Source organism: Sus scrofa, chromosome 14 (assembly GCF_000003025.6).
Source record: "Sus scrofa isolate TJ Tabasco breed Duroc chromosome 14, Sscrofa11.1, whole genome shotgun sequence".
In the NCBI taxonomy this organism is placed as follows: Eukaryota; Metazoa; Chordata; class Mammalia; order Artiodactyla; family Suidae; genus Sus; species Sus scrofa.
The window spans coordinates 125,166,054-125,192,508 of NC_010456.5; the positions used below are offsets into that span (position 1 = coordinate 125,166,054).

Here is a 26,455-nt window from a genome sequence, read left to right on the forward strand (position 1 = left end):
TCTGCATGCTGCAGGCATGGCCAAAAAATAATGTTGATAAATATGTTTTACCTCTTTCTTTCTTTTTTTTTTTTTTTTTTTGGTCTTTTTTTAGGGCTGCACCTGCAGCATTTGGAGGTTCCCAGGCTAGGGGTCCAATCCCAGCTGTAGCCACCTGCCTACACCACAGTCACAGCAAAGCCAGATCTCAGCCATGTCTGCGACCTACACCACAGCCCATGGCAACGCCAGATCCTCAACCCACTGAGCAAGCCCAGGGGTCGAACCTGTGTCCTCATGGATACTAGTCACATTTGTTTCCTCTGAGCCATGATGGAACTCCTTTTTTCCCCCCTTTTTCTTAATAAATCATTTTTACTTTCTTGGATTTGACTCGTTTTCTGTCTTTTTTTTTTTTTTTTTTTTTTTTTGTCTTTTGTCTTTTTAGGGCCGCACGCATGGCATATGGAGGTTCCCAGGCTAGGGGTCTAATTGCAGCTGTGGCTGCTGGCCTATGCCAGAGCCATAGCAATGCTGGATCCGAGCCATGTCTGTGACCTACACCACAGCTCACAGCAACGCCGGATCCTTAACCCACTGAGTGAGGCCACGGATGGAACCCGCAACCTCATGGTTCCTAGTCGGATTCATTTCCGCTGCACCAAGACGGGAACTCCTTGTTTCTCTTTGATATCTGACATAGAATCAGATTAAAGCTCACCCCCTATTCTTATGATGCTTTTGCATCATTAGTAGACAATTATTACAGAGGTATACTTAATGAGAAACTTGTAATGCCATTTTCTTAATTGTTGTGGTCTTTTTTGTGTGTTTGTGTAGCTTGCACCTTCTCTTCCTTTACAAGAAGATTTTGTTTATCACTGGAAGGCGATTACCCATTACTACATAGAGACTTCGGGTAAGAAACAACGGTAATATTAATTAAACAGAAAATTTGTGAAATGCTAAAATACATTTCAAGCTAGCATTCAAAGTTATTTTATATCAAACTTAAAATCAGTTTATTTTACTTTCAGTTCCTCTCCTTGATTCGTATATATATATATATATATCTTTTGAACACCTGTATAAGCATTGTTCTAGGCACTGGGAGATATAACAGTCAAACAGACAAAAATCTCTGTCCTGTCAGAGCTTATCTATTGACTGGGGGAAAGCAGACAATAAATAGACGAGCACAGGTATCAAGATGCCAAGTGTTAAGGAGAAAACGAAGCAGGCTAAGAGGTGTATAGAAGTGTGTGTTTGAGGAGTGGGGGTGGGGGGCCGATGCCTTTTTAAGAGAAACCCTTGTTGCCGTGTTTCTTCTGTGCAGAAGTCTGAAGGAGGAAGGAAGCAAGCCTGGGGGTTTCTGAGGGGGAAAGTCCCAGGAGAGTAGCCAGTGCACAAACCCTGAGGCTGGAGCATGCCGTCTGTGGCATATACTAGGAACTATGAGGAAGTGAGGATAGAGCAAAGTGGACATGGAGGAAGATGGGAGATGACATCAGACAGGTGAGGGGTTCATATCTGTACAAGGCCTTGTACCCCACTGCAATGGCTTTGGCTTTTAAAAACCCTTAAGGTGCGGGAGTACCCATCGTGGCTCAGGAGTAATGAACCTGACTGGCATCCATAAGGATGAGGGTTCAATCCCTGGCTTTGATCAGTGGGTTAAGGATCCGGCATTGCCGTGAGCTGTGATGTAGGTCGCAGACGTGGCTCGGATCCCGAATTGCTGTGGTGTAGGCCGACAGCTATAGCTCTGATTCAGCCTCTAGCCTGGGAACTTCCATATGCCACAGATTCGGCCCTAAAAAAAAAGAACAATAAATAAATAAATAATAGGAACTCTTAAGGTGGGAAGCCATTAAAGGAGTTTGAGCGTAGGTATAACATCATCTTTTAAAGGGATCATTTTAGTTTCTGTGAGAAAATTAGACTGTAACAATGCAGAGATGAAGCTGGCAGAACAATTAGGGGACTGTTGGCAGTGGTCTGAGAGATCAAGGTGGCTTAGATGGTGGAGGTAGTAAGAAGTGATTGTATTTTGGGTATGTTTTGAAAGAAGGCTTGTTGATGGATTGGATATTGGGTATGAGAGAATAAGAGTTAAGGATAACTCCAAATATTGGGGCTTAGGCAGTTGGAAAAATAGAAGGGCCACTTGATGAGAATGGAGAGATTGCGATAAGAGCAGGTTTATAAGAGCATTTTGGACATGCTTCATTTGAGACACCATTATGTATCCAATTGACTGGTTCAAGTACATATAGGAAACAGGAATCTGAAATTCAGGGTAAAGGCTTAAGCTAGACATTTGGAATTGAGCGTAATCAGCGTGCAAGTAGGATTTAAAGCTGTGAGACTGGCTGAGATTATCTAGGGAAAAGGAAGGATAAATGGAAGAGAGAACGTGTTCAGGAACTGAGCCTTTGTGCTCCATGTTTAGAGATTGGGAAAATGAGAATGATAGCAAAGGAGATTTTGCTTTTTGCCAGCGAGGTAGAAAATAGCCAAGAGAGAATGGTATCCTAGAAGCTGGAAGAGAAGAGAGTGGATCAGTGTGTCAAATGATGCTGATGTCAAGTTGATAAAGACTAGGAATGGATCATTGGATTCAGCCACAAGGAGTTCCTTAGTGGTCTTGATAAGAGCCCTTCTAATAGCAAGGAAGTCAAAGAGAAAATGGTCAGAGAACATATGTAGACAAGGTATAAAGACTGCTCTCTTGAGGAGTATTAATGGAAAGGGGAGTTGAGAAATGGAGCAATGGCCACAGGGAGATGTGGTGTGGAGGGGGTTCTTATTTTTTAAAGATGGAAGGTACTGCCTGTTGTAATTTGATGAGAACGATCTAGCAGAAAAGGAAGGGAAGGCACAAGAGTCAGACGAGATCATTTCTGAGCCGTATCCTTAAGTTGGCAAGTGGGGGATGGGATCCTGGTGCACTACTGGAGATTTAGCGTTAATGCTTGTGGAAGGTACATCCATAAAATTAAGGCAGCAAAATGATCTTAAGGGTATAGATGCAGAAAGGGGCTAGATAGAGTATAGGGAGCCTTTGGAAGTTATCTTCTGGTGCTTCAATTTTCTTAGTGAATAGAAAGGATGAAGAGTGAACATAGGGGAATGTAAATTAATTAGGTCAAAGGTTGGCAAACTTTTGCCATAACGGGTCATATAGCAGATATTTTAGGCTTTTTGGCCATACAATCTCTGCTGCATCCGTTCAATTCTGTTGTTGTATTGCAAAAGCAGCTATCCTCAATACATAAAAGAACAGCATTCTTTTGTGCCAGTACAGTTTTATGAAAACAGACAGCAAGGCTGTGTTTGTCCCATGAGCCGAAGTTTGGCAGTCTCCGAAATAAGGAAAAGAGTAGCCCTGCTACAGACCACAGGGCTCCCTTGAGGAATGTATAGGTAAATGCTAGTGGACGTGCAGATTGGGCACAGGTCTCTTAACTAAAAGGAAACGAGAAAAAAATGAGAATAATTGATTTGGCAAGTTGATGAGGTCATAGGTAATTCTTCTTTAAAAGAAAGAAATTCTTTATATTTGTGTAATAAGCAAATATCAGACTAACCATATCTATATATCTATATATATATATGTATACACACCTTTATGTGTAAAATATAATTTCCACCTTAATGTGGGTGTTTAAACAGCAGATCTACAGAAAAGTTTTTTGAGAAAAGCTATGTTTTTTTGTTTTTGTTTTTTTGCCTTTTTGTCTTTTTGTCTTTCTGTCTTTTCTAGGGCCGTACCCACGGCATATGGAGGTTCCCAGGCTAGGGGTCTAATCAGAGCTCTAGCCACCAGCCTACACCAGAGCCACAGCAACTGGGGATCCGAGCCGAGTCTGCGACCTACACCACAGCTCAGGGCACCACCGGATCCTTGACCCACTGAGCAAGGCCAGGGATTGAACCTGCAACCCATGGTTCCTAGTTGGATTTGTTAACCACTGAGCCATGACGGGAACTCCAGAAGTTACATTTTCAAATGACTATTCTTAGCCCTTGTAATTTTTCACCTGTCCATGGCTTTAAGGAAATCCTTTAAAGGAAAACCTATAAATTCTTGCTTTTAATGATTTTTAAAATTTTTTTGCAATCTAGTAGCAGAAACAAGTGGGTACATCACAAAAAGGTATGCAATAAAAAGTGTGTCAGAAGGGAGAAATAGGAGGTGCTGTCTGACCTGGCTTTCAAGGATGAGCAGGGGCTGTGGAGGTAGATGAGGAGGGCAGAGGCACAGAGCACATGCAGAGGCATGGAGGTCTAAACGTGGCTTAAGAGTGATGAGCGTGGATCTTGTCTTCTGGGGAGTTAGGATTTTAATCCTGTCAAGTCAAATTCATTGTTCATTCTTTCCTGGATTGTTTATGTAAAGCCTGCAGTTATAGATGAAAAAATATTTCTTAAAAGTAGGTTTCAAGTAACCTTCCACTTTGTCTTTTATTAGCCCTAGGCTACTCATTTTAGAAGAAAATGAAATGAAACATCCTAAGTGAACATTTCTTGAATTCCTACTATGTGCTTTATATACATTATTTCATTGAAATCATACAACAGCACTTACTGGTGGTGATTAGCTTTGTTAAGGATATTGCTGACTGAGGCTTAGTTTGCCCATGTCATTGAAAAAAAGTGACAGAGTCAAGATTTGGATACAAGTTGTCCAACTCCAGGTCTCATGCTTTTAACAAGTATCTCATGCTATCAAATTTGATACATATATGTCCTCTTGGGAAACACAAGTGACCCTTCTCTTTCCATTGTTTTCTCCATAAGGTTTTATTTTAATATTATGCTTAGTGTGTGTGTGTATAAACAAAGCAGTGTTATCATCAGAGAACACACCAGGATTGTGTTGTACAAACTGTTAAGTACTTAAGTAAAGAACAATAAAGATATAAGTAAGAACTTGTCATTCCCTAATATACTTTGTATTTAAACATTCTACAAAACTTTACTTTTTTTTTTTTTGGCCACACCATGGCATATGGAGTTCCCAGGCCAGGGGATCAGATCTGAGCCATGCTTGTGACCTACGCCACAGCTACGACAACACCAGATCCTTATCCCACAGTGGTAGGCCAGGGACCGAACCTGCATCCTGACACTGCAGAGAACACTGCCAATGCCATTGCGCCACAGCGAGAACTCCAAAAACTTCACATTTCATTAAGAATAATTTAACCCTTATCCAGTAAGGATAGGATGATAAAACTAATGTGTTTTTTTAATCCAACTGTGATATGTAAAAGATATCTATGAATTTTTATTTTGACAAATCTGTATTTTATAAGAATTTCCTTGAGAAGCAGCTTTCACTTTGGGAATAGCTATCTGTTCATAAGAGGTGATGTCAGAAATTTTAAATAGAGGGTTTTTCTTCGGACTCCTCAGATTGGATATGAATTGGAGCCATAGGTATCTGACTTCCCAGTGTTACCAACAGTGTAGTGGTAAACAAAACCAGAACCTGTCCACACAGCCCGCGTTATTCAGCTTAACGTTCAAGGCCAACTTGTTTCTATGTAAAAAGACCTAAAAATTTAGCTCTTCTGAACGGACTTATTGGGGAAAAAATTTTTTTTAATTATAAGTACATTCAAAATTCTGACATATTTTTTCTGATCATGTTCCCATTTCCCATATAAATGGGTCTTTTTCTGAATTATTATGCATAAATATTAACTTACAGAATATCTTTCAGAATAAAGATTGTGTTTGTGTAAGATAAATTTCATTGTGTGTAGTTCAGACTTTTCTCAGTTTGGATAGGAATAGGGAAATATAAAGAGTATTGTAGATGCAAATGTGCAGTTTAAAAATATTTGAATAGTTGTTTGATGAATGTTTTTATTGTTTAGATGACAAAGCCCCAGTGACAGATACAAATATTCCATCCCATCTGGAACAGATGTTAGTTATATTGGTACAAGAAGAAAGTGAACGGGAATTTGGAGAGACGGGGCCATGTATGGAATATTTACTCCACCACAAGATCTTGGAAACATTATACACCTTAGGGAAAGCTGATGTAAGTTCCTAATCCATGTCATGTTCTGGGGCATGTAATCTGTCCAATGTGTCCTAGAGATAAGTTGCCAAGCACTAAGTTTAATTGTAGAGGTACATATTAAGCATGGTAGGATTCAAGTCACTAGTGGAAAGAAAAAAATTTTTTTTTTTGTCTTTTAGGCCCACACCCTCAGCATATGGAGGTTCCCAGGCTAGGGGTCGAATCGGAGCTACAGCTGATGGCCTGCACCACAGCCACAGCAATGCCAGATCTGAGCCACGTCTGCCACCTACACCACAGCTCATGGCAACACTGATCCATACGCCACTGAGCGAGGCCAGGGATCAAACCTGTGGCCTTATGGATACTAGTCAGATTCATTTCCCCTGAGCCTTGACAGGAACGCAAAAAAAAAAAAAAAAAAAAAAGGAAAATTTGTGATTTTTCATAGAGATAGCAAAGTTCCCAAAATGCTCTAAACAACGATTTGTTCTTAGGCTGCTTAGAATTACAGTGAACGCAGTGGAAACGAATCCGACCTAGTATCCGTCAGGATGTGGGTTCAATCCCTGGCCTTGCTCATGGGTTAAGGATCTGGCATTGCTGTGAGCTGTAGTGTAGGTCACAGAAAAGGCTTGGATCCCGTGTTGCTGTGGCTGTGGTGTAGGCCACAGCTGTAGCTCCAATTCGACCTCTAGCCTAGGAGCCTCCATGTGCCACAGGTGTGGCCCTAAAAATAAAACAAACAAACAAAAAATAAAACTACAGCATAAACGTTTATGAAAATAAACTCAAGTGCACATGCTCAGAGTCAGGAAATGAGAAGAAACCTCATGAAAATTGAGTTACAAAAATAGGAATTATTTTTCATAATCCTGAAAGAGAATGTCACTGATTATTCTGACATTAACTCTACTGATAGTGGAGCCAGTACAAGTAAGTCTCCTCTTTAAAAACCACAAGGAGGTGATCACCAAGGAGCCTCCTCCAGCTCTGAAAATTCGTAGTTCTGTGAATTTCTTTCTTTCTTTTTTTTTTTTTTTTGCTATTTCTTTGGGCCGCTCCGGCGGCATATGGAGGTTCCAGGCTAGGGGTCTAATCGGAGCTGTAGTCTCCAGCCTACGCCGGAGCCACAGCAACGCTGGATCCGAGCCGCGTCTGCAACCTACACCACAGCTCACAGCAACGCCAGATCGTTAACCCACTGAGCAAGGGCAGGGACCGAACCCGCAACCTCATGGTTCCTAGTCGGATTCGTTAACCACTGCACCACGACGGGAACTCCTGTTCTGTGAATTTCTATAACATACATGAAAATCAAACTTAAAAAAACTCCCAAAATGATAGGCATGTTAAACCCTAAGTAGAATTATGAAATAATATTAAAGACAATTTCCTTTTAACTAAGTTTATAATGCTCCTATTCATTTTTAACTTAAATTCATTCAATTTATATTTTCTAGGCAGCATTATCTGCTTCCTAATTCACTCCTCTCCTCCCTTCTTTTTTCTGTCTTTGGAGAGAGGGATTGTGCAACATTAAATTAACAAACACGGAGTTCCTGTTGTGGGTCAGCGGAAACGAATCTGACTAACATTCATGAGGGCGCAGGTTCAATCCCTATCCTTGCTCAGAGGGTTAAGGATCCAGAGTTGCTGTGAGCTGTGGTGTAGGTCACAGGCACAACTTGGAACTGGTGTTGCTGTGGCTGTTGTTCAGTTTAAAAATAAATTGAAAAAAATTTTTTCTTTTTTGCTTTTTAGGGCTGCCCCCTCCGCATATGGAAGTTCCCAGGCTAGGGGTAGAGTCAGAGCTACAGCTGCTGCCCTACACCACAGCCACAGCAACTCGGGATCCGAGCTGCGTCTGCAACCTACACCACAGGTCACGGCAACTCCGGATCCTTAACCCACTGAACGAGGCCAGGGGTCAAATCCACATCCTCATGGATACTAGTCAGGTTCATTTCCGCTGCACCACAGTGGGAACTCCCTGAATAAATACTGATTTTTGAGCAAATGTTAGTACTTATACTACTAGGAAATTTATTTTTTTATATTGGTGATTGTAAATATTGTATTTATCTGAAATTGGGATATATTTGCTATCTTAAAATATTATGTTTAAAATTATAGCTTATGCTGTTTCCAGATACCATGCCTATGATGATGTTTTGGCAATGCTTATTTTGTGACTATATTAAATCTGAGGTAGTATAAGCAGTTAATTATAGAACATGTAACCTTGTTGATTCATACTCTCAATCTACAACATGAGTAATCTTCAGCTTTACCTACTTTTCAGCAAATATTTAAAATAAATGACATCTTATCAAAACGTATTTATTAAATACTCACTGCCTAAAATCATAACGTAAATAATTTTGCAACTAATTCAGAACAATGTTAGAATAAATCACAGCGGTTTATACACAGGATCCCTTTATTTACAATACCTGTGTTCGAAGGCTTTATTTACTCCTCCATATGATGGAAGGTTACTGATTACCTGCCACTAGTGTAAGTGACTAGATTCTGTCTTTGCTTTGGCCAGGGGGTTTCATGTTACCTTGGCATTTAGAATCTAAACAGGTTGGCACTGCCTGAACCAAACACTCATGTACATGGCACATTATCACCATGCTGTTTGTCATTACATCAACCTGTGGTCTCATATGCTACATTATAGTCTCAGATGTCATTTTATTTATAGAATACTGGTCTGTAATATTTGAGAATTTTATCCTGACACAGTCGTTAAGTGGCTCACCGCACCGATTTTTGAAAGTTGCATATTATTCACGTGTTGTCTCTCCTGTTTTTTAAGCTTTAGAGTAAGTGTGTTTGCAATGTCTGTTCTTTCTTTGTTTTCTTTTCTTTTTTCCTATGCCTAGTGTCCTCCAGGAATGAAACAGCAGGTCTTGGTATTCTATACCAAACTCTTGGGGAAAATCCGGCAGCCACTACTTCCACACATTAACGTGCACAGGCCAGTGCAGGTACTTTTTCCCCTTTACATAAAACTTGTGTAGAAATACTTATATGTGATTTTTCTAAGACTGAAAATAGCAAAGGAGATTATTCCAAAAGCAATGTGCGAATTAGCAAATACTTGAGCTTCCTTTATGCATGACATTGTATTAAATGCTCTTCATGTCTTTATATTTCTCTTTTAAAATTGTAGACATTCATTTTTACCTTTAATATATTTCCATGACATCTTGAGGAGAGTTTATTTGATACTGCATTAATTTTTTAGAGCAATATATATTTGAAAAACATATTACTAGCAAATTTATTTTGACATAAGTGATTGTAAATTGGGGTTTTTTTTTCTGAAAAATGCAAGATATTGGCATTATTTGAATATTTGAACTGTCCCGAAGGTAAATCGATGGCTGTTTACATGCTTATAGAAAGTAACTGAAGTTCAAAAATTTGTTTTTAAATTTTTTGACAGAAATTAATTCGACTGTGTGGTGAAGTCCTTGCAACACCAACAGAAAATGAAGAAATTCAGTTTCTCTGCATTGTGTGTGCAAAGCTGAAACAAGATCCCTACTTGGTTAATTTTTTTCTGGAGGTATGGTATACTTCTTGTCAACCTTCAAAGTACGTGTATACTAAAATTACTATGCAAATTGAATTATGTGAATAATATTAGAAGAAATTATATTTTGTGGGTATCAGGAAGCATGTTTACTTCCCAGAATTGGTTTCATTTAAGAGCAATGTTTTATTTTAACTTGAAATCTCCTGAGAAATTGATTCTCAAAGAATATGATTGAGCCAGCTCTATGGGGCAGTACAGGGGCTGGATAAATACAAAGTTAAGGCTTAGGAGTGCAGCCCGAAGGGCAAATCAGGGAGAGAGAAGTGAAGGGAAATTATAAGCTATCTTATTTTCAGCCAGGCTTGCTCCAGTGCGGAATGTGGGTAACCTGACCTGGGTTAAGGAGGGTGTGTGCAGATTTGGACAAGATGCGAAATGTCACGGGTTACCACGCCATCCTGGGATAGCAGTTGGGATTGCTCTGCTGTTTTGTCCTATCTTTTCATAGTCACTGAGTCATAGTTAACATAAATCAATTGGTATTTGGATTTTACTTTCTTTTTTTTTTTTAATTTTTAATTTTTTTGCTTTTTAGGGCCGCACCCGTAGCATATGAGGGTTCCCAGGCTAGGAGTCGAATCAGAGCTACAGCTGCTGGCCTGTGCCACAGCCACAGCAATGCCAGATCTGAGCCTCGTCTGCGACCTACACCACAGCTCACAGCAACGCCAGATCCTTAACCCCCTGAGTGAGGCCAGGGATCGAACCAACAACCTCACGATTCCTAGTTGGATTCGCTTCCACTGCACCACAATAGGACCTCCTGGATTTTACTTTCAGTTTTAAATTACAAAATAATTTTTGTGTATTTTCTGCTTTCACTCCCCACCCCTTTTTTTTCCAGCAGTGAAATCATTTAGGAATATATTAGAAAAAATAATTATGCTGTTTGTTGTTTTTTAGTTTAAAAATATATATGTTTTTATATTTGAGATATAAGTTACACACAGTACAAATCACTTTCTTTTATTCATTTATTTATTTATTTTTGTCTTTTGTCCTTTTTAGGGCCACACCTGTGGCACATGGAGGTTCCCAGGCGAGGGGTCTAATAGGAGCTGTAGCCCCTGGCCTACACCACAGCCACAGCAATGCCAGATCTGAGCCTCGTCTGCGACCCACACCACAGCTCACCCAATGCCGCCAGATCCTCAACCCACTGAGCAAGGCCGGGGTTCGAATCAGCAATATCACGGTTCCTGGTCGGATTTGTTTCCGCTTCGCCACAGCGGGAACTCCCGAATCACTCTTTCTGATCTATCATTCTGTGAATGGGACAGACATATACAGTTGGGGAACCACCACCACAGTCAAGATACACAGCAGTTCTCTCATCTTACTGCACCTTCCTTCCTGGTCATCCTGTTTCCACCTCTGCCCCTAGCAAGCATTAGTCTGTTTTCTGTCCCGAGTTTCTCTTTTCTAGAGAGTCATAACAATATAATCAGCCTTTTGAGTCATTTTTACATACTGCATATGCAAGTCCCCCATGACTTTGGTCCTTTATATTGCTGAGCAGTATTCCACTGTACACAGCTGAACCACAGTTGTTTATCCATTTACCAGTTGAGGGACTTATGGGCTGTTTTCAGTATTTGGCAATTATGAATGAAGCCACCATAAACGTTCACAGATTTTTGTTTGGATTTAGGTTTTCATTTCACTTGGATAAATACGTAAGGGTAGGATTTCTGGATCAGGTGGTGAGTGTATATTTGCCAGTTTTTTCCCAAGTGGGTTTGTTATTTTGCATCCTGTGGACAATGTTTGAGGGTTCCATTGGTCCATGTCCTTGCCAGAGTGGGTGTTGTCAAGTTTTTTTGGTTTTGTTTTTAAAACTTTAGCCATTCTTATAGATGGGTTCATTTCTTATTTCACTCAGCCAAAAAAGTAATGCAGGATCTTATTCTGCACTCTTACTGGAGACAGGTAAGCAACCAAGCGGCAAAATTACATGAATTTAAATTTCTAGGTTGGTATCAAGGACTCTGAGTGCCTGTTTTTTCATGACACGTATGATATTTTGAAAGTTTGCCTCAAAATGGCTAGACTAGCCTTATGATATTAACCTATCAAATATCTCAATTTGGCTAAATGTGAGATTTTTCTTTTCAAAGTTCATTTTTACTGAAGTTTCCTTAGATATCTAAGTTACTTTAGAAGCATAGACTTTTTTCCAATCTTAAGCTTTAAGGAGTTTTTCTCCGAATCTCTGAAACTTGTTTCAGAAGTATACAGCCATAGATCAGAAGCAGAGAATATTTGCAGGCACCTGTATGCCCTCCTGTCTTCAGAGAAAGATTCACATGTAGACCTCAGAACAAAGAATACCCTTCTGAATTAGTGTCATGTCTGCTCTAATGCAGTATGTTTATAGCACATACTCTCCAAAGCCTGAGATGCTAGGTATATTCATTTTCTTAACTGATTGGACTGTTCATTTGCTTTTAATGTCAGTTATTATGGCCTCCCTAGCATTATTTATATGTATTCTATTTTCTCTTCCTGATCAGTAAGCTCTTCGAAGACAAGGACTGTGTCTCATTAACCTTTGAGTCCCCACAGCTTCTCTAGTACCTAGCACAATGCATAATTGTTTAATTCGAACTTCCTGGAGTTCCCGTCATGGCTCAGTGGTTAACAAATCCAACTAGGAACCATGAGGTTGTGGGTTTGATCCCTGGTCTTGCTCAGTGGGTTAAGGATCTGGCGTTGCCATGAGCTGTGGTGTAGGTCGCAGACACAGCTCGGATCTGGTGTTGCTGTGGCTGTGGCGTAGGCCAGCGGCTACAGCTCCTATTAGACCCCTAGCCTGGGAACCTCCATATGCCGCCCTAGAAAAGGCAAAAAAAGACACACACAAAAAATTCGCACTTCCTGGCTGAATAAATTTTTAGAGAAATGCATCTTTATTATTGGTAAGTATAGACAGTAGCAGAAGCACTTTGCATCTCTCAAGCATGTATCCCCTGAAATCTAATCTCTCTTCAGTTACATCAGGCAGTAGATGCATCTGCTGCGGGTTAAGTGCTGATGGTAGATAAGCTATAAACATTCTTTGCCTTAAAGGGGTTCGTGGTCTGGGGATGAGGGTAAGGCTCATATTCAGAGACTGTAATCTAAGGTACGGTGAGGTATCATAAGAAAGATACAAAGTAAACATCCCTTAAATGTTCATAGGATGAAGAGATTACATCTGCCCTGGTCATTAGGAGGGCAGCATGGAAGAGGCTGTCTTCAGAGCCCTGACAGATGCTTAGATAATGGGTGAGCATACGAGTGAAGATAGGAAACTCTGTGGTATGTTCAGAAAACAGTATAATTAGAAGAAGTGGTAAGAAAAAGGGTGAGACAGATTAGAATTATCAAAGGCTTTGGTAGGATGAGTAATTTGTGCTTGTTTGTAGAGCTTTTTTTAAAATGCAGATTCCTTGGTTCCACCTCCAGGTATTTGGATTCAGCAGGTCTAAGTGGAACCAGGGAATCTGCATTTTAATCAAGCACCACAGAAAACCATGAGGCCAACCATCCCGAGTCCCGCTTTGAGAAACACTAGTTGAAGGAATGAGTGCTATGCTAAGATTATTCTTCCTCTTGCCGGTTTTATCCAAGATGCCACTCCCAACAATCGTATCAGCAGATAGTATTAGCATCTCAGATGGAATAAAATGCTTTACATCCATAAAGACCATGATATACAACTGATTTTATAGGAAATTGGGAAGTTGTTTGGAATAGTCATTTAGTTCTATAGAAATGTTTTCTTTTAATATACATGCTCTGAGCTCAATTTCTCAGGAAGACTGATCTAAATTATACTTTCATTACTAATAAAAGTGATTTACAATAACTATAATATAACTTTGGAAGTAGAATTTTGAATTCATTCAGCATTTAATGTGTTTCTGTGATGGGTGAAACTCTGAGTGATAGACCCTGCAGAGAAACTGGTTTATGATGAATTCTAATGTGTGTGTGTATGATTTGATTTTTGCTCTTATGTTCAAATGGAAAGCAAGATACTTTTGCTTGGAAACTAGTAACTTGGTTCAGTTAAGATTCTTTTTGTGTTTGGGTGTGTATGGTGCTGGGAAGGGTTACAATATTTCAAGCAAATCTTTTATCCTCAAAAACACTGAAAAGAATGTCCTCAGAGTATTGAGTTATATTTATAGAGCAGAAATAGAAGAAAAAAAAGTAGAAATATCATCTTAGAAATCTGATCTCAGAAGAATCAACACTGGGGCTGTTTATCTTTACTAACCCAGTAATGAGAAAACAATTAACTTCATTTTTCATTAACATCAGTTGTTTTCAGTAGTAGTCAAAGAGTTATCACTAACTTTGTTCATTGTTCATAGTCGGTGTAAAACATTTTGTAGATAGCATTCAAAAGAGCATCATAAACATCTCCGTAATTAAAAAATATCTAAAACACAGTCTAGGAGTTCCCGTCGTGGCGCAGTGGTTAACTAATCCAACTAGGATTGTGGGTTTGATCCCTGGCCTTGCTCAGTGGGTTAAGGATCTGGCGTTGCCATGAGCTGTGGTGTAGGTTGTGGACGTGGCTCGGATCCCACATTGCTGTGGCTCTGGCATAGGCCGGTGGCTACAGCTCCTATTAGACCCCTAGCCTGGGAACCTCCATATGCCGCAGGAGCGGCCCTAGAAATGGCAAAAAGACAAAAAAAAAAACAAAAAACCACAGTTTAAGTCTGAGTATTTTCATTTGCCATAACACTTTAATCCATTTCTACAGTGGTTAGATATTGACTGTAAATCCTAGAAAAACCCATTTCAATGTGATTTCTGTTATATAAGGCTTTTGATGTGAATCTTGCAACATATGTATTCTTTTCAGAATAAGTTGAAATCATTGGCTTCCAAAGAAGCAGCAAATGCAACTTCAGAAGACATCCCGAAAGGCCAGGATTCCTTGTCCGCAGACACGGGGCAGTGCTTTCGGCCCGAGGAGCTGTCTGGGGCTTCCGGAGCGGAAAGCACGGAGTCCGAAGAGGAGCCTCCTCAGCAGATAGATGACCTGTCCGCAGGCTTGGACGGCCTCAGCGTCGCTGCCCTGCCAGAGGCCACGGTCGTTCGTCCCAACCAGGATTACAACTTAGTGAACTCTTTGTTAAATCTTACTAGAAGTCCTGTGAGTCATCCTTTTTATCTTGACCCCCACAACCCAATCACAGTTCATGCACAGGAAAAAATAAACAAAAACGATTTTTATTTTAGTGTAACACATTAAATCTGTTCAAGTTCAATTTTTCCAAACAGGCTGACATATCTAATTCAGGCATTGAAGGGGTTTGTGTTTTTTCCCCTCAGGATGGCCGAATAGCTGTGAAAGCCTGCGAGGGCCTGATGCTGTTAGTGAGCTTGCCGGAGCCGGCGGCCGCCAAGTGCCTCACGCAGAGCACCTGCCTGTGCGAACTGCTCACAGACAGACTGGCCTCCCTCTACAGGGCCCTACCTCAGTCAGTGGACCCCCTCGATATTGAAACAGTGGAAGCAATTAACTGGGGGTAAGAGCCATTATTAGTATTTTCCCATACAAGTGACGTTTTTAACCCTACACTTTTAAATCCATTTTCATTTTGCAATGACAGTTTTGAAAAATCTTTAGTTTTAAAAAATATAACATTACCTGTGATCATTAAATGGGATTGTTTTTTGGGACTTGTTTTAATATATAATCAGGAATGCATTGGCATGGAAACAATCCAGTTAGTAAAATAGATAAAACTAGTCAGGCTAGTTTTCTTTTGCCTGTTATAGTGATTGGTTAAGACCTTAACTGTTTCAGATCAATACCTTTATCTGACTATATTTAGAAAACAAAACAAGGGAATTCCCATCATGGCCCAGCGGAAATGAATCCGACTAGGAACCATGAGGTTGAGGGTTCGATCCCTGGCCTCGCTCAGTGGGTTGAGGATCCAGCATTGCCGTGAGCTGTGGTGTAGGCCAGCAGCTGTAGCTCTGATTAGACCCCTAGCCTGGGAACCTCCATATGCTGCGGGTGTGGCCCTAAAAAGACAAAAAAAGACAAAACAAAACCAAACCCTGAAAGAAGGAATCCTCTTTTTTCTAACTCGGCTCTACAGCCCCTCGGGCAGTGGTGCCTCACCTCCTACTCTCTCTCAGCCTTTTCCCGCGGTCTTTTAGGGCTCCCTCCTTGACTATCATATGAAAATAGAATTACTGTAGAAAATGTGTAAGTTACTAAAAAGTGTAAAGCAGCAGGAGAATCCCACCACCTAAAAGCAGGCTAATACTTTGACATAATAACCTTTCATGGTTTTTTTTAACCCTCCCTTGGTTCTTCATTGTTTTTTCCCACCCTGTGTTCTGTCGGGATCTGTAGGCCAGACCCACTTGCTAACTTCACTGCTGTGTTGTATTTTAAGGCAGGAAGAGAAGCAGAGCAGTCATTTCTTTTTGCACGTTCTCCTTTCCTTTCCTTCGATCCTAGTGACTGAGAACCTTCGACTTTTCTGGTGGAAATATGAGGAGCTGTCTGCATGGTTTTTCTGCTGTGGCTCCGTTCTGCTTCAGTCTCTCTTTCCACTTACTGAGTGAAAATTATTCCCAGCTTTTCTTTAGAAGGTTTTCTCTTCTTTGGCTTTAAAACCCTGTTCTGACTGTCATCCAGTGTCACGTGGGTAAAGGTCTCACACTGTGTGTTCTTTCACACGTCTCCATCTCCCCATGTGTGCTGAACTGGATTCATGCTTCTCATTTCTTCTGTGTCCTATAGCTTGGACTCATACAGTCATAAAGAAGATGCTTCAGCATTTCCAGGAAAACGAGCCTTAATTTCATTTCTTTCCTGGTTTGATTATTGCGATCAACTCATAAAGGAAGCACAAAAGGTTTGAATGTTTTTGTTGTTTATTGATAGCTTAAAAATGTAAATGTCTACTAAGTGAAATTTGAATCCTCAATTTATATCCCTGAATGTGTCTTAATTGTCTTAGGATAGCATAGTTAGTAAAATAGATAAACAAAACCAAAAAAATGGGGTGTGTGTGTGTGTGTTATGGCTCTGAAACAAATCACAGTTCAAGTTCTGCCCCTGTGTTTTTTTTTTTTCTGGTTAGCTAATTCATTTTATTAGAAAGTGATTAAGGTTAACCACCATCTATAATACGTTCCACTGTTGTAATGCAAGGTGCTCTTTAAATAGAAAATATTCTTCTCCATTGGGATCACTGCCTTCCCCAGGTCACTTCCTAATTGAAATCAACCTTTCTGCCTGCCACTTGAGGAGTTTGGCACAACAAAGAAAAGCGTCTCTGTCCATACTACTCCTTCTCTAAATTCTTTACTCCCCTTCCTGTATTTTGTGATTATTGAGAAAAAGTAGCCTTATAAAATCAGAAATTTATGATTACATATTACCTGCAGCATAAACTAAGATGTTCTAAAGAAGATACAATTGTACCATGTCTTAACTTAAGTAGAAGGTATTTCACTGTCATTATAAATTCAGAGGTAAGGAGTTCTCTTGTGAGTTAAGGATCTGGCATTGTCACTGCAGGGGCTCGGGTCGCTACTGTGGCAGAGATTCACATAAAATGCCCCTGTGTTTCTTTAAGTATTACAGCACAGCCCTTCACAAGGTAACACTGGCCTCCCTCCATTTCTCCTATTTCGGGAGATGTTAATACAGTAAGTGATTGGGATAGTATTTTTATCCTGTTTGTCTTTGTTCTTGGAAATTTAGATAACATGTAAAGGACCTGGTAGCTAACATCTAATCTAGGGTTTATACGCCATCAAGATGGACAATAGGCAGGTTTGTTTTTCCACATTAATTCAGATAGAGTACAAACTGATTACTGATTATAAATTATTCTCTATTTCCCATTAAAATAAATAATGATACTTATACTATGTTATAGACTGCTGCTGTTGCTCTTGCCAAAGCTGTTCGTGAAAGATTTTTTATTGGTGTTATGGAACCTCAGTTAATGCAAACGTGAGTGGCTTGTTTACTTAGAAATTCAAAAAATCACTGTGTTCATGTGTTCATTTTGCCCACTAATTACCTGTCTGTTATGCCAGTTCTGAGATGGGTATTCTGACATCAACTGCTCTGCTTCATCGCATTGTTCGGCAAGTAACCTCTGACATTTTGCTTCAAGAAATGGTGTTTTTCATCCTTGGAGAACAAAGGGAACCAGAAACTCTGGCAGAAATTAGCAGACATCCTTTAAGACACAGGTTAATTGAACATTGTGATCACATATCTGACGAGGTAAGCTATGTAATTATTGAGAACTGTATGTAGATTCTTTAACATTCTGCTTTTGATAGACTTGTGGTGTTTTGAGTAGAACCTCTTTTTTTATGTGGCTTTTTATTTTGAAAATTGAAAGCATGGGAGTTCCCATTATGCCACAGCAGGAACGAATCCAACTAGTATCCATGAGGATGCATGTTCAATTCCTGGCTTCGCTCAGTGGGTCAGGGATCCGGCATTGCCGTGAGCTGTGGTGTAGGTCACAGAAAAAAAAGCAAAAAAAAAAGAGAGAGAGAGAGAATTGAAAGCATGGCTTACGGGATAGCAAGAAGAATGGTTTATTTAAAGTATTCTTCAGTTACCCTTTATCATTCTTGGTTTCAGATAAGCATAATGACATTAAGGATGTTTGAACATCTTTTACAAAAACCCAATGAGCACATTCTTTACAACTTAGTCCTAAGAAATCTTGAAGAAAGAAATTATACAGAATATAAACCCGTGTGCCCAGAAGATAAAGATGTCATGGAGAATGGATTGATAGCAGGAGCAGTGTAAGTTTCTATCCAACTCTGTGAGTTCAGCATTTCTTATAGAATTGTAACTTTCTCCCCTCTTATTTCTCTTCCTTATTCATTAAAAAAAAAAAGTCTTAACAGTTTAAAAGTTTTTTAAAAAGTTAAATTTAAATGTCCTTGATATTACTGTCCCTTTAAATTACAAGTGGTAGTATCTATCCAAGCAAAATCAATATGGCCTTGAGTTTGTTAGTTTAAAATGTTAATTTCTCTATAAGATATAAATGCATTCATTATTCCTTAATTCTTTCCTTAGCAACATTAATGTTTTCTAAGAACATAGCAGAGAATTGTTTGGTTTAGAAAGTATAATAAAATGTTTTTTTATACATCATTAAATTAAACTCAGAGATCTGGAAGAAGATCCATTATTTACTGACATTTCACCAGATAACACTTTGTCAAACCAAGAGTGGCTTAGTTCTTCACCTCCTACTACTCCAGACCACCCCAAAAATGATGGGAAAACTGAAGTCCATAAAATTGTAAATAGGTGAGTGGCTCTGTAAATTTGACTTACAACTCTTTTACTTGTTTTTTATAACATACAGTAGCTCTGCTCTTCGATCGATACAGAGATATATTATGAACTCAATCTTCCCTTTAGAGATTTATGTCAGCTTTTTGAAATGCTTATGTAGCAAGTGACAGCCCAGGGGCAACAATTGATTCCTCTACTTAGTATAAACATAAAAATGAGTAACAGTAGTTAAATAAATCTTTAGAGTACCCTACTTAAAAAAAAAAAAAATGTAAATAATTTTAAGTAATTCCCAATTGGAACCACACTGAGAATTTCCAGTTTGACGAATTGAACTTATTAACCATGTATTCACATGTGCTAAGCAGAGGGTTCTTCCTTTATTAGTTTGTGTTTTACATTTTTTTTAAAGTGCCCTTTCCCTGGCAATTTTCTTCTTTTTCTTCCTTTGCAATCCTGTCATTGCTGTGCCTGGTTCTGGGAGCTGACTAGAGAAAACTACATATGGTGCAAGATGCAAAATTTGGGTGCCTAAAAATGTAAGGTTCAGTGACTTAAAAGCCAGGTTCCTGAGACTAATAAATATGATAGTCTGTCATCCTGTAATGTAAAAAGTGTCAGGTCTTCTGCTTGCTTCTACTTTAAGTGGAATGAAAAAAAAATTTTTTTTTTTTTGTCTTTTTGCCATTTTCTTGGGCCGCTTTCGCGGCATATGGAGTTCCCAGGCTAGGGGTCCAATCAGAGCTATAGCCACTGGCCTACACCAGAGCCACAGCAACGCAGGATCTGAGCCGCGTCTGCAACCTACACCATAGTTCACTGCAACGCCGGATCATTAACCCACTGAGCAAGGGCAGGGACCAAACCCGCAACCTCATGGTTCCTAGTTGGATTCGTTAACCACTGCGCCACGACGGGAACTCCGGAATGAAAAATTTTTTAATGAAACCTTTAAAACAATGACATAGTATTTAGTCAGTGAATTATACGACTTAAGAACACACGGTTTTACTTTTCAGGTTTCCATTTGCATTAATACTTGGCTAAATTGAAGATGGCCGAAATATTTTAATACACATAAAGATAGGGAATTGTGAGAGTATTTGTGTCCTTGATTATGGCTTTTTTCATTTAAGTTTTCTCTGTCTGGTACCGGATGAAGCCAAATCGTCCTACCACGTTGAGGGCACTGGATATGACACCTACCTCCGAGATGCTCATAGGCAGGTAAGTGAAGTAACTAATTTTTGGACATGAAATCTAGTAAGAATGCACACATACATCCTGGTCACGTTCCCCACAGTCATTTCTCCAAAGGTTTCACTTCCACTGCAAGACCTGAACTCTGCCCTCAGCATTTTAACTTCCTGCCAGTGATCTGACTTTGCCTTTCACCCACTGTATCTCTCTATCTCAGGCTTTCTTTATGCTCGCTTCCCCTCTTTCTTTCTCTCTCCCTCTCTCCTTTTCTTCCCTTTCTGTCCTTGAAATTACATCTCCCCCAAATCCTTGCTCCTGATGGAAAGAAAGCATGATTTTTAAGTGATTCTTCCCACCGCCCACCATTGCTCACAGCCCACAGGCTGATATCTGGTATCCTTTTTTCGTCTCCATCACTTCTTATCCAGCAGTCATTCGCAAGTGTTGTCTCTTCATCCCCTGCATCCCAGCTTTCCACCTCACCTAATTCCTTTCTCAGAGGTCTCCTCTTGGTTATTAGAATAAATGGCCTTCCCTCAGTCACCTTTCCCCTGCGGAGCATTTTACATTTTACCAAATTTTGAAATGTCTCATGTCAAAAAAATATGCATTTATTGTTGCATTTATATCCTTTGATCCGAAGTGTGTTTTTATTGATAATTGACTTGCATGTGCCTGTAGTTTATTCATGATGCTTTTAAGCCTGAATTCAAGTCCACATTAGCATGTGAATCACTAGAGTAATGGAGTAGCAAATATATGCATGTAACATAAAGTTGAGGCAGCAAAAGTACTACCAACCTTAGTAGTACCGATTGGTTTTTAAAACTACTTTGATTCCTTCTGTAAAGTTTTATTTCCATATTCTGATTACAGTTACAATTGTTTCAGAAATATTAGAAAAGACACAAAAAGAACAGGAAGTTTTTACACTATTACTTTCTAGCTCAATTTCAGAAGTGTTAATCTAAAAATGCATTATGAAATATTAGGATGTGATTTTAGAAAGAAAATTGTCTATTGAAAGCCAAATAGTTTAAAACTCACAATATCTTGAAGAAGTTGGTTTTTTAACCATTTAAAATATGTTTTTCTTTTAAAAGCTGAAGTTGGAGTTCCCGTCGGGGCACAGTGGAAACAAATCCAACTAGGAACTGTGAGGTTGTGGGTTCTATCCCTGACCTTGCTCAGTGGGTTAAGGGTCCAGCATTGCTGCGAGCTGTGGTGTAGGTCACAGATGCGGCTCGGATCTGGCATTGCTGTGGCTCTGGCGTAGGCTGGCGGCTACAGCTCCGATTAGACCCCTAGCCTGGGAACCTCCATATGCTGTGGGTGCGGCCCTAAAGAGACAAAAAATAAAATAAAATAAAAGCTGAAGTTAGTGCTTCGCATTGAGAATATGTTTTATTTTAATCTCAGATATTCTGTAAACTAGAGATGTCAAAATAACTTTGCTTTATTGAACAAGGAGAATGTGAAAAGGGAAAGAACATGGAAGAAAACTATGCCCTAAATTTCTTTTGTTTAAATTCAAGTAAATTACTTATCATAGAAGACTTCTAAATTTTCTTTTTACTAGAGAAAATTTCTTGTGCTTAAAAAAAAAAATACATATTGTTTATTCCTCTGGTAAACTCTGTGCAGTGAGGACCAGTTTCCTCTTCTTTCCAATCTGTCACAGACCAGTGCTTTCGTAGAATATAAGGAAAATGAATTACTAGAAAAAAGAAAAGAAAAAAACACAAAACACAAGCCCTGACTATTTTAGTAGATTGAACAAACATAAAATGTACCCGGTGAAATTGCAAGAGAAGTATCTAAACTTGCTCTCTCTGTGTGTTGTCCTCTTCTCATTGCCATGGTAGCGAACAGTTTTCATGCTGCGCCTGGTGACAATGTGCAGTGTGCCTGGATAAACACATCATGGGAAAGCCAAGCGTGCCTTCTCAGATGATGTGCATCTCTTCACCCATTTTACGTATTAAATATAGTACATGTGGCATGTTAGAAGACATTGGAAAATGTGGCCAAGACGTACTTTGCATTTTAAATACTCTTGAAGTCTGATAACAATGAGTAAAGGGTTAAATCTCTCTAAAGGAAAGAGCTTAAGCACAGCAGTGAAAGGGATACTTTGGTAAAGTTAAAATCTGCCTGCTTTTTCATCAGCATGTTGGTATGGTGCCCATGACCTTCCCCTGTGCCCTCTCTCTGTTAGGGTGTTACCTGCCTCATCCTTCTTCCCTCTCCCACGGCCCCTCACACTTAGCACACACTTAGCATTCAAGGGGATTTTTCTACCTGTGTGAGAAGCTATTTCTGTTTAATCTCAGTTTCTGTTTGCTTAGTTCTTTAATGATCCAAATGCTTTCTCCCTAGTTCCGGGACTACTGTGCTATCTGCTTAAGATGGGAGTGGCCTGGGTCTCCAAAAGCATTGGAAAAGTGCAATTTAGAAGCAGCTTTCTTCGAAGGTCATTTTTTGAAAGTTTTATTTGACAGAATGGGAAGAATTCTTGATCAGGTAATAATTATTTTGTTACCATTCACCATGGCAGTAGTTTTGTTTTCTTTTTCCATTTGATGATGTTTTCATAAAGCTAGATTGTCAACAACTGGTGGGTTTCTGATGCATTCATTGTGTTAAAATTTTTTTGGGGGGGAGGAGTTCTCTTCGTGGCGCAGTGGTTAACGAATCCGACAAGGAACTATGAGGTTGCGGTTCGATTCCTGCCCTTGCCCAGTGGGTTAACGATCTGGCGTTGCCGTGAACTGTGGTGTAGGTTGCAGACACGGCTCGGATCCCGTGTTGCTGTGGTGTAGGCCGGTGGCTACAGCTCCGGTTTGACCCCTAGCCTGGGAACCTCCATATGCCTCAGAAGCAGCCCAAGAAATGGCAAAGACAAAAAAAAAAAATTTTTTTTTGGCCTAACAGCTGTTACAAAATTGTATGTTTACTTCTCATTCTAGGCCATGGTCCTAATAGCCCTCATACCTTTTGGCAGTGCCTAGAGTGCTTGCCTTTCAGTTAGTACACTTAATATAGATAGAGCGGAACTTTTCAGGTTTAATTCAGACCTTAAATATCATTTCAGATGGAATGTTGAATGCTTCAGTCTCATTAAAATTACACAGCAGTATGAGATGAACCTGCTTCTTCAGACAAAGAACTTGTGAATGATACTTATTTTCACAGGACGAGGTGAAATTAAAAAGAGGACTGTACTTATTCCAAGGTAGATAGAAATCACCATCAGCTAGTACGTTGCTGTGTCTCTCATTGACTGTCAGGAGAACTGAGTTTGGGATTATAGACTCCTTCTTTCCCTCTCTTCTTGGCAAACACAGTGACGTTAGAGCTTTGAAATGTTTTACACATGAGGATGGACACTTGACATAAAACAATCTGGCATTAAACTTGCCTCAGCATGGAAACTGAGTTAGTCAGTTTAGAATTAATTTAAAATTGTATATTAAAGTACTTGTTCTTTTTAGCATTCTAGTTAAATATTTATTAAACATAGGGAGTCGTAAAAGCAGTTTACTCCACAAGCAGGCTGTCTTCAATAACCAGAAAGCTACATAAAGAAATGATAAATCAGAAGTATTTCACTGTGTTGGACCTCAGTCATGCTGTTTCTGATGGTAATTAATAAAAGACACAGAGTAAAGTCTGTTTTTTTGTGCTGAATGTCTAGTGTTTCACTGTTGGTTGGTCGGTCTTTAATACTTAACAACCGAAGCATTTCAATCCAGTTACTCTGAGGGTCAGGCTGTATACATCGTGGCTGTGTAAATCTCCTGTCTAGTGGGTTTCATCAGTATGTGGTCTTTTTGGTGCTAATTTTCCAGGCTTAGTTTGGATCTGATTTAACTAACACACCAGACATTAACAATCAGTATCAAGTCAATAATCTTTAGAAATTTTGACCAAAAGCACCAAAAAGGCTTCTAAATTTTAAAAAGTCTCTGAATTGATTGGAAAGCTCCTCTCTGAGTCCTTATCACACTTGAGCATTCTCCCCTTCAGTCTGTAGCGTGCTGACACAAAAGGATACACTGGAGATAGAATATCCTGAAATGCTTCTAGTTCTTTTTCTTTCACCAGATAGCACCTCACAGTGCAGAGGTGGTTCATGCACAGTGTCTCACTCATTCTTCCTGTAACCCTGAATGACAGGCAAGACAGTTCCTTGTGTTATTGTATAAATGAGGAGCCCTTAGTTTCAGTTCACGTGACTTAACTAGTGAGCTATGGAGCCTAGCCTCAAACCTTTTGTCTGTAAAACCCCAGTCTTTCCCCTTTAGTAACCATAAGCTTGTTTTCAAAGTCTGTAAGTCTATTTCTGTTTTGCAAATGACTTTATTTGCATCATTATTTTTAAGATTCCACATATAAGTGATATCACATATTTGTCTTTTGTCTGGCTTACTTTACTTGTATGATAATCTTTAGGTTATGCATGTTGCTGCAAAGGACATTATTTCATTCTTTTTACAGCAGAGTAATATTCTCTGTCTTAGCTATGGTAAATAGTGCTGCAGTGAACATTGGGGTGTGTGTATCTTTTCAACGTATGGTTTTCTCCAGATATATGTCCAGGAGTGGGATTGCTGGATCGTATGGTAGTACTAATTTTAGTTTCCCAAGAAACCTCCATACTGCTGTTTTCCATAATGGTTTTTAGCAATTTGCATTCCAACCAACAGTGTAGGAAGGTTCCCTTTTCTCTGTACCCTCTCCAGCATTTACAGTTTGTAGACATTTTGACAATGGCCATTCTGACCAGGGTGAGGTGGTACCTCATTGTAGTATTTTTGTTTTGTTTTGTTGCTTTTTAGGGCCACACTCAAGGCATATGGAAGTTCCCAGGCTAGAGCTTAAATCGGAGCTGTAGCTGCCAGCCACAGCCACAGCCACAGCAACTCAACGATCTGAGCCATGTCTGCGACCTACACCACAGCTCAGCTCACGGCACTGCTGGATCCTTAACCCACTGAGTGAGGCCAGGAATGAACCTGAGTCCTCATGGATACTAGTAGGATTTGTTTCTGCTGAGTCATGATAGGAACTCCTCTCATTGTAGTTTTGATTTGCATTTCTCTAATAGCAATGTTGAGCATCTTTTTATGTGCTTTTTGGCCATCTGTATGTCTTCTTTGGAGAACACTCTGTTTAGATCTGCTCTTTTTTTTTTTTTTTGTCTTTTTTTGTCTTTTTGCCTTTTCTAGGGCCTCTTCTGCGGCATATAGAGGTTCCCAGGCTAAGGGCCTAATCGGAGCTGCAGCTGCCAGCCTACGCCACAGCCATAGCAATGTGGGATCTGAGCCACGTCTGCAAACTACATCACAGGTCAGGGCAACGCCAGATCCTCAACCCACTTAGCAAGGCCAGGGATCAAACCCGCAACCTCATGGTTCCTTGTTGGATTCGTTAACCACTGAGCCATGAGACGAGAACTCCCACATCTGCTCATTTTTTGATTGGGTTGTTTTTTTGATATTGAGCTGCATGGTAAAGCTAATTTAGTTATAGATACTTTCATTGTAGCAGAGCATGTAGAGGGAGAAATAAGATGGTAGATTTTCCTTTCTTAAAAGGACAAGTTGAAATGGCAAATTAAGTACTCAGATATATACATTACACAGAATGTCCAATTATCGTCTTGCTTTTTCCCTCTCCACAGCCATATGATGTAAATTTGCAAGTGACGTCAGTGTTATCTAGACTTTCTCTCTTCCCTCATCCACACATACACGAGTACCTTTTGGATCCTTACGTGAACCTTGCTTCTGGCTGTAGATCCCTCTTCTCAGTGATTGTCAGGGTGAGTTATCAGCTTTGTCATGTTCTCTAGGATTGATACACCTGACCAGTTAATGTGTAATTAATGTCACATAATGAGAAATATATCTACTGTTTAGAAGTAACTGTTTTACTACAGAAAGTGGAGAAAAAAGAAAGATGTATGCTTTTAAATAATATATAAAACTTTTGTATTTTAAGGAATAGATGAGTCCTTTGTCAAAGATTGTTATGTGAATGGTGAATTGTTATGTGAGGGGTGACAGTCCTCATTTCGTCATAGCAAATGGAGTAGTTTTTTTAATCCCGAGAATCCCCGTGGAGCTGTTCAGGAACTGAGCTCCTTTGTCTCTGTGACTCAGGTTGTTGGAGACCTCATGGTTCGAATCCAGCGAATTCAAGACTTTACTCCCAAGCTTCTATTAGTCAGAAAGCGATTACTTGGTTTGGAACCCGAAGGCCCCGTGTAAGTCGGTGTTCTACGTGTTGTTTATCTAAAACTTTT

At 39.6% G+C, this 26,455-nt stretch overlaps 1 protein-coding gene across 1 annotated transcript in view; it reads left to right on the plus strand.

The window, feature by feature from the left end:
• Nucleotides 1-26,455, plus strand: part of FAM160B1 (family with sequence similarity 160 member B1) — a 37,250-nt gene that overhangs the window by 7,439 nt on the left and 3,356 nt on the right. Inside the window, exons 2-16 of the mRNA XM_001929362.6 lie at nt 820-898; nt 5,868-6,037; nt 8,914-9,018; nt 9,480-9,602; nt 14,494-14,787; nt 14,967-15,163; nt 16,399-16,513; nt 17,546-17,622; nt 17,709-17,901; nt 18,271-18,440; nt 18,814-18,957; nt 20,082-20,172; nt 22,525-22,668; nt 25,832-25,972; nt 26,313-26,416. Coding sequence (XP_001929397.1) covers nt 820-898; nt 5,868-6,037; nt 8,914-9,018; nt 9,480-9,602; nt 14,494-14,787; nt 14,967-15,163; nt 16,399-16,513; nt 17,546-17,622; nt 17,709-17,901; nt 18,271-18,440; nt 18,814-18,957; nt 20,082-20,172; nt 22,525-22,668; nt 25,832-25,972; nt 26,313-26,416 — 2,147 coding nt within the window. The remainder of the gene's footprint in view (nt 1-819; nt 899-5,867; nt 6,038-8,913; nt 9,019-9,479; nt 9,603-14,493; nt 14,788-14,966; nt 15,164-16,398; nt 16,514-17,545; nt 17,623-17,708; nt 17,902-18,270; nt 18,441-18,813; nt 18,958-20,081; nt 20,173-22,524; nt 22,669-25,831; nt 25,973-26,312; nt 26,417-26,455) is intronic.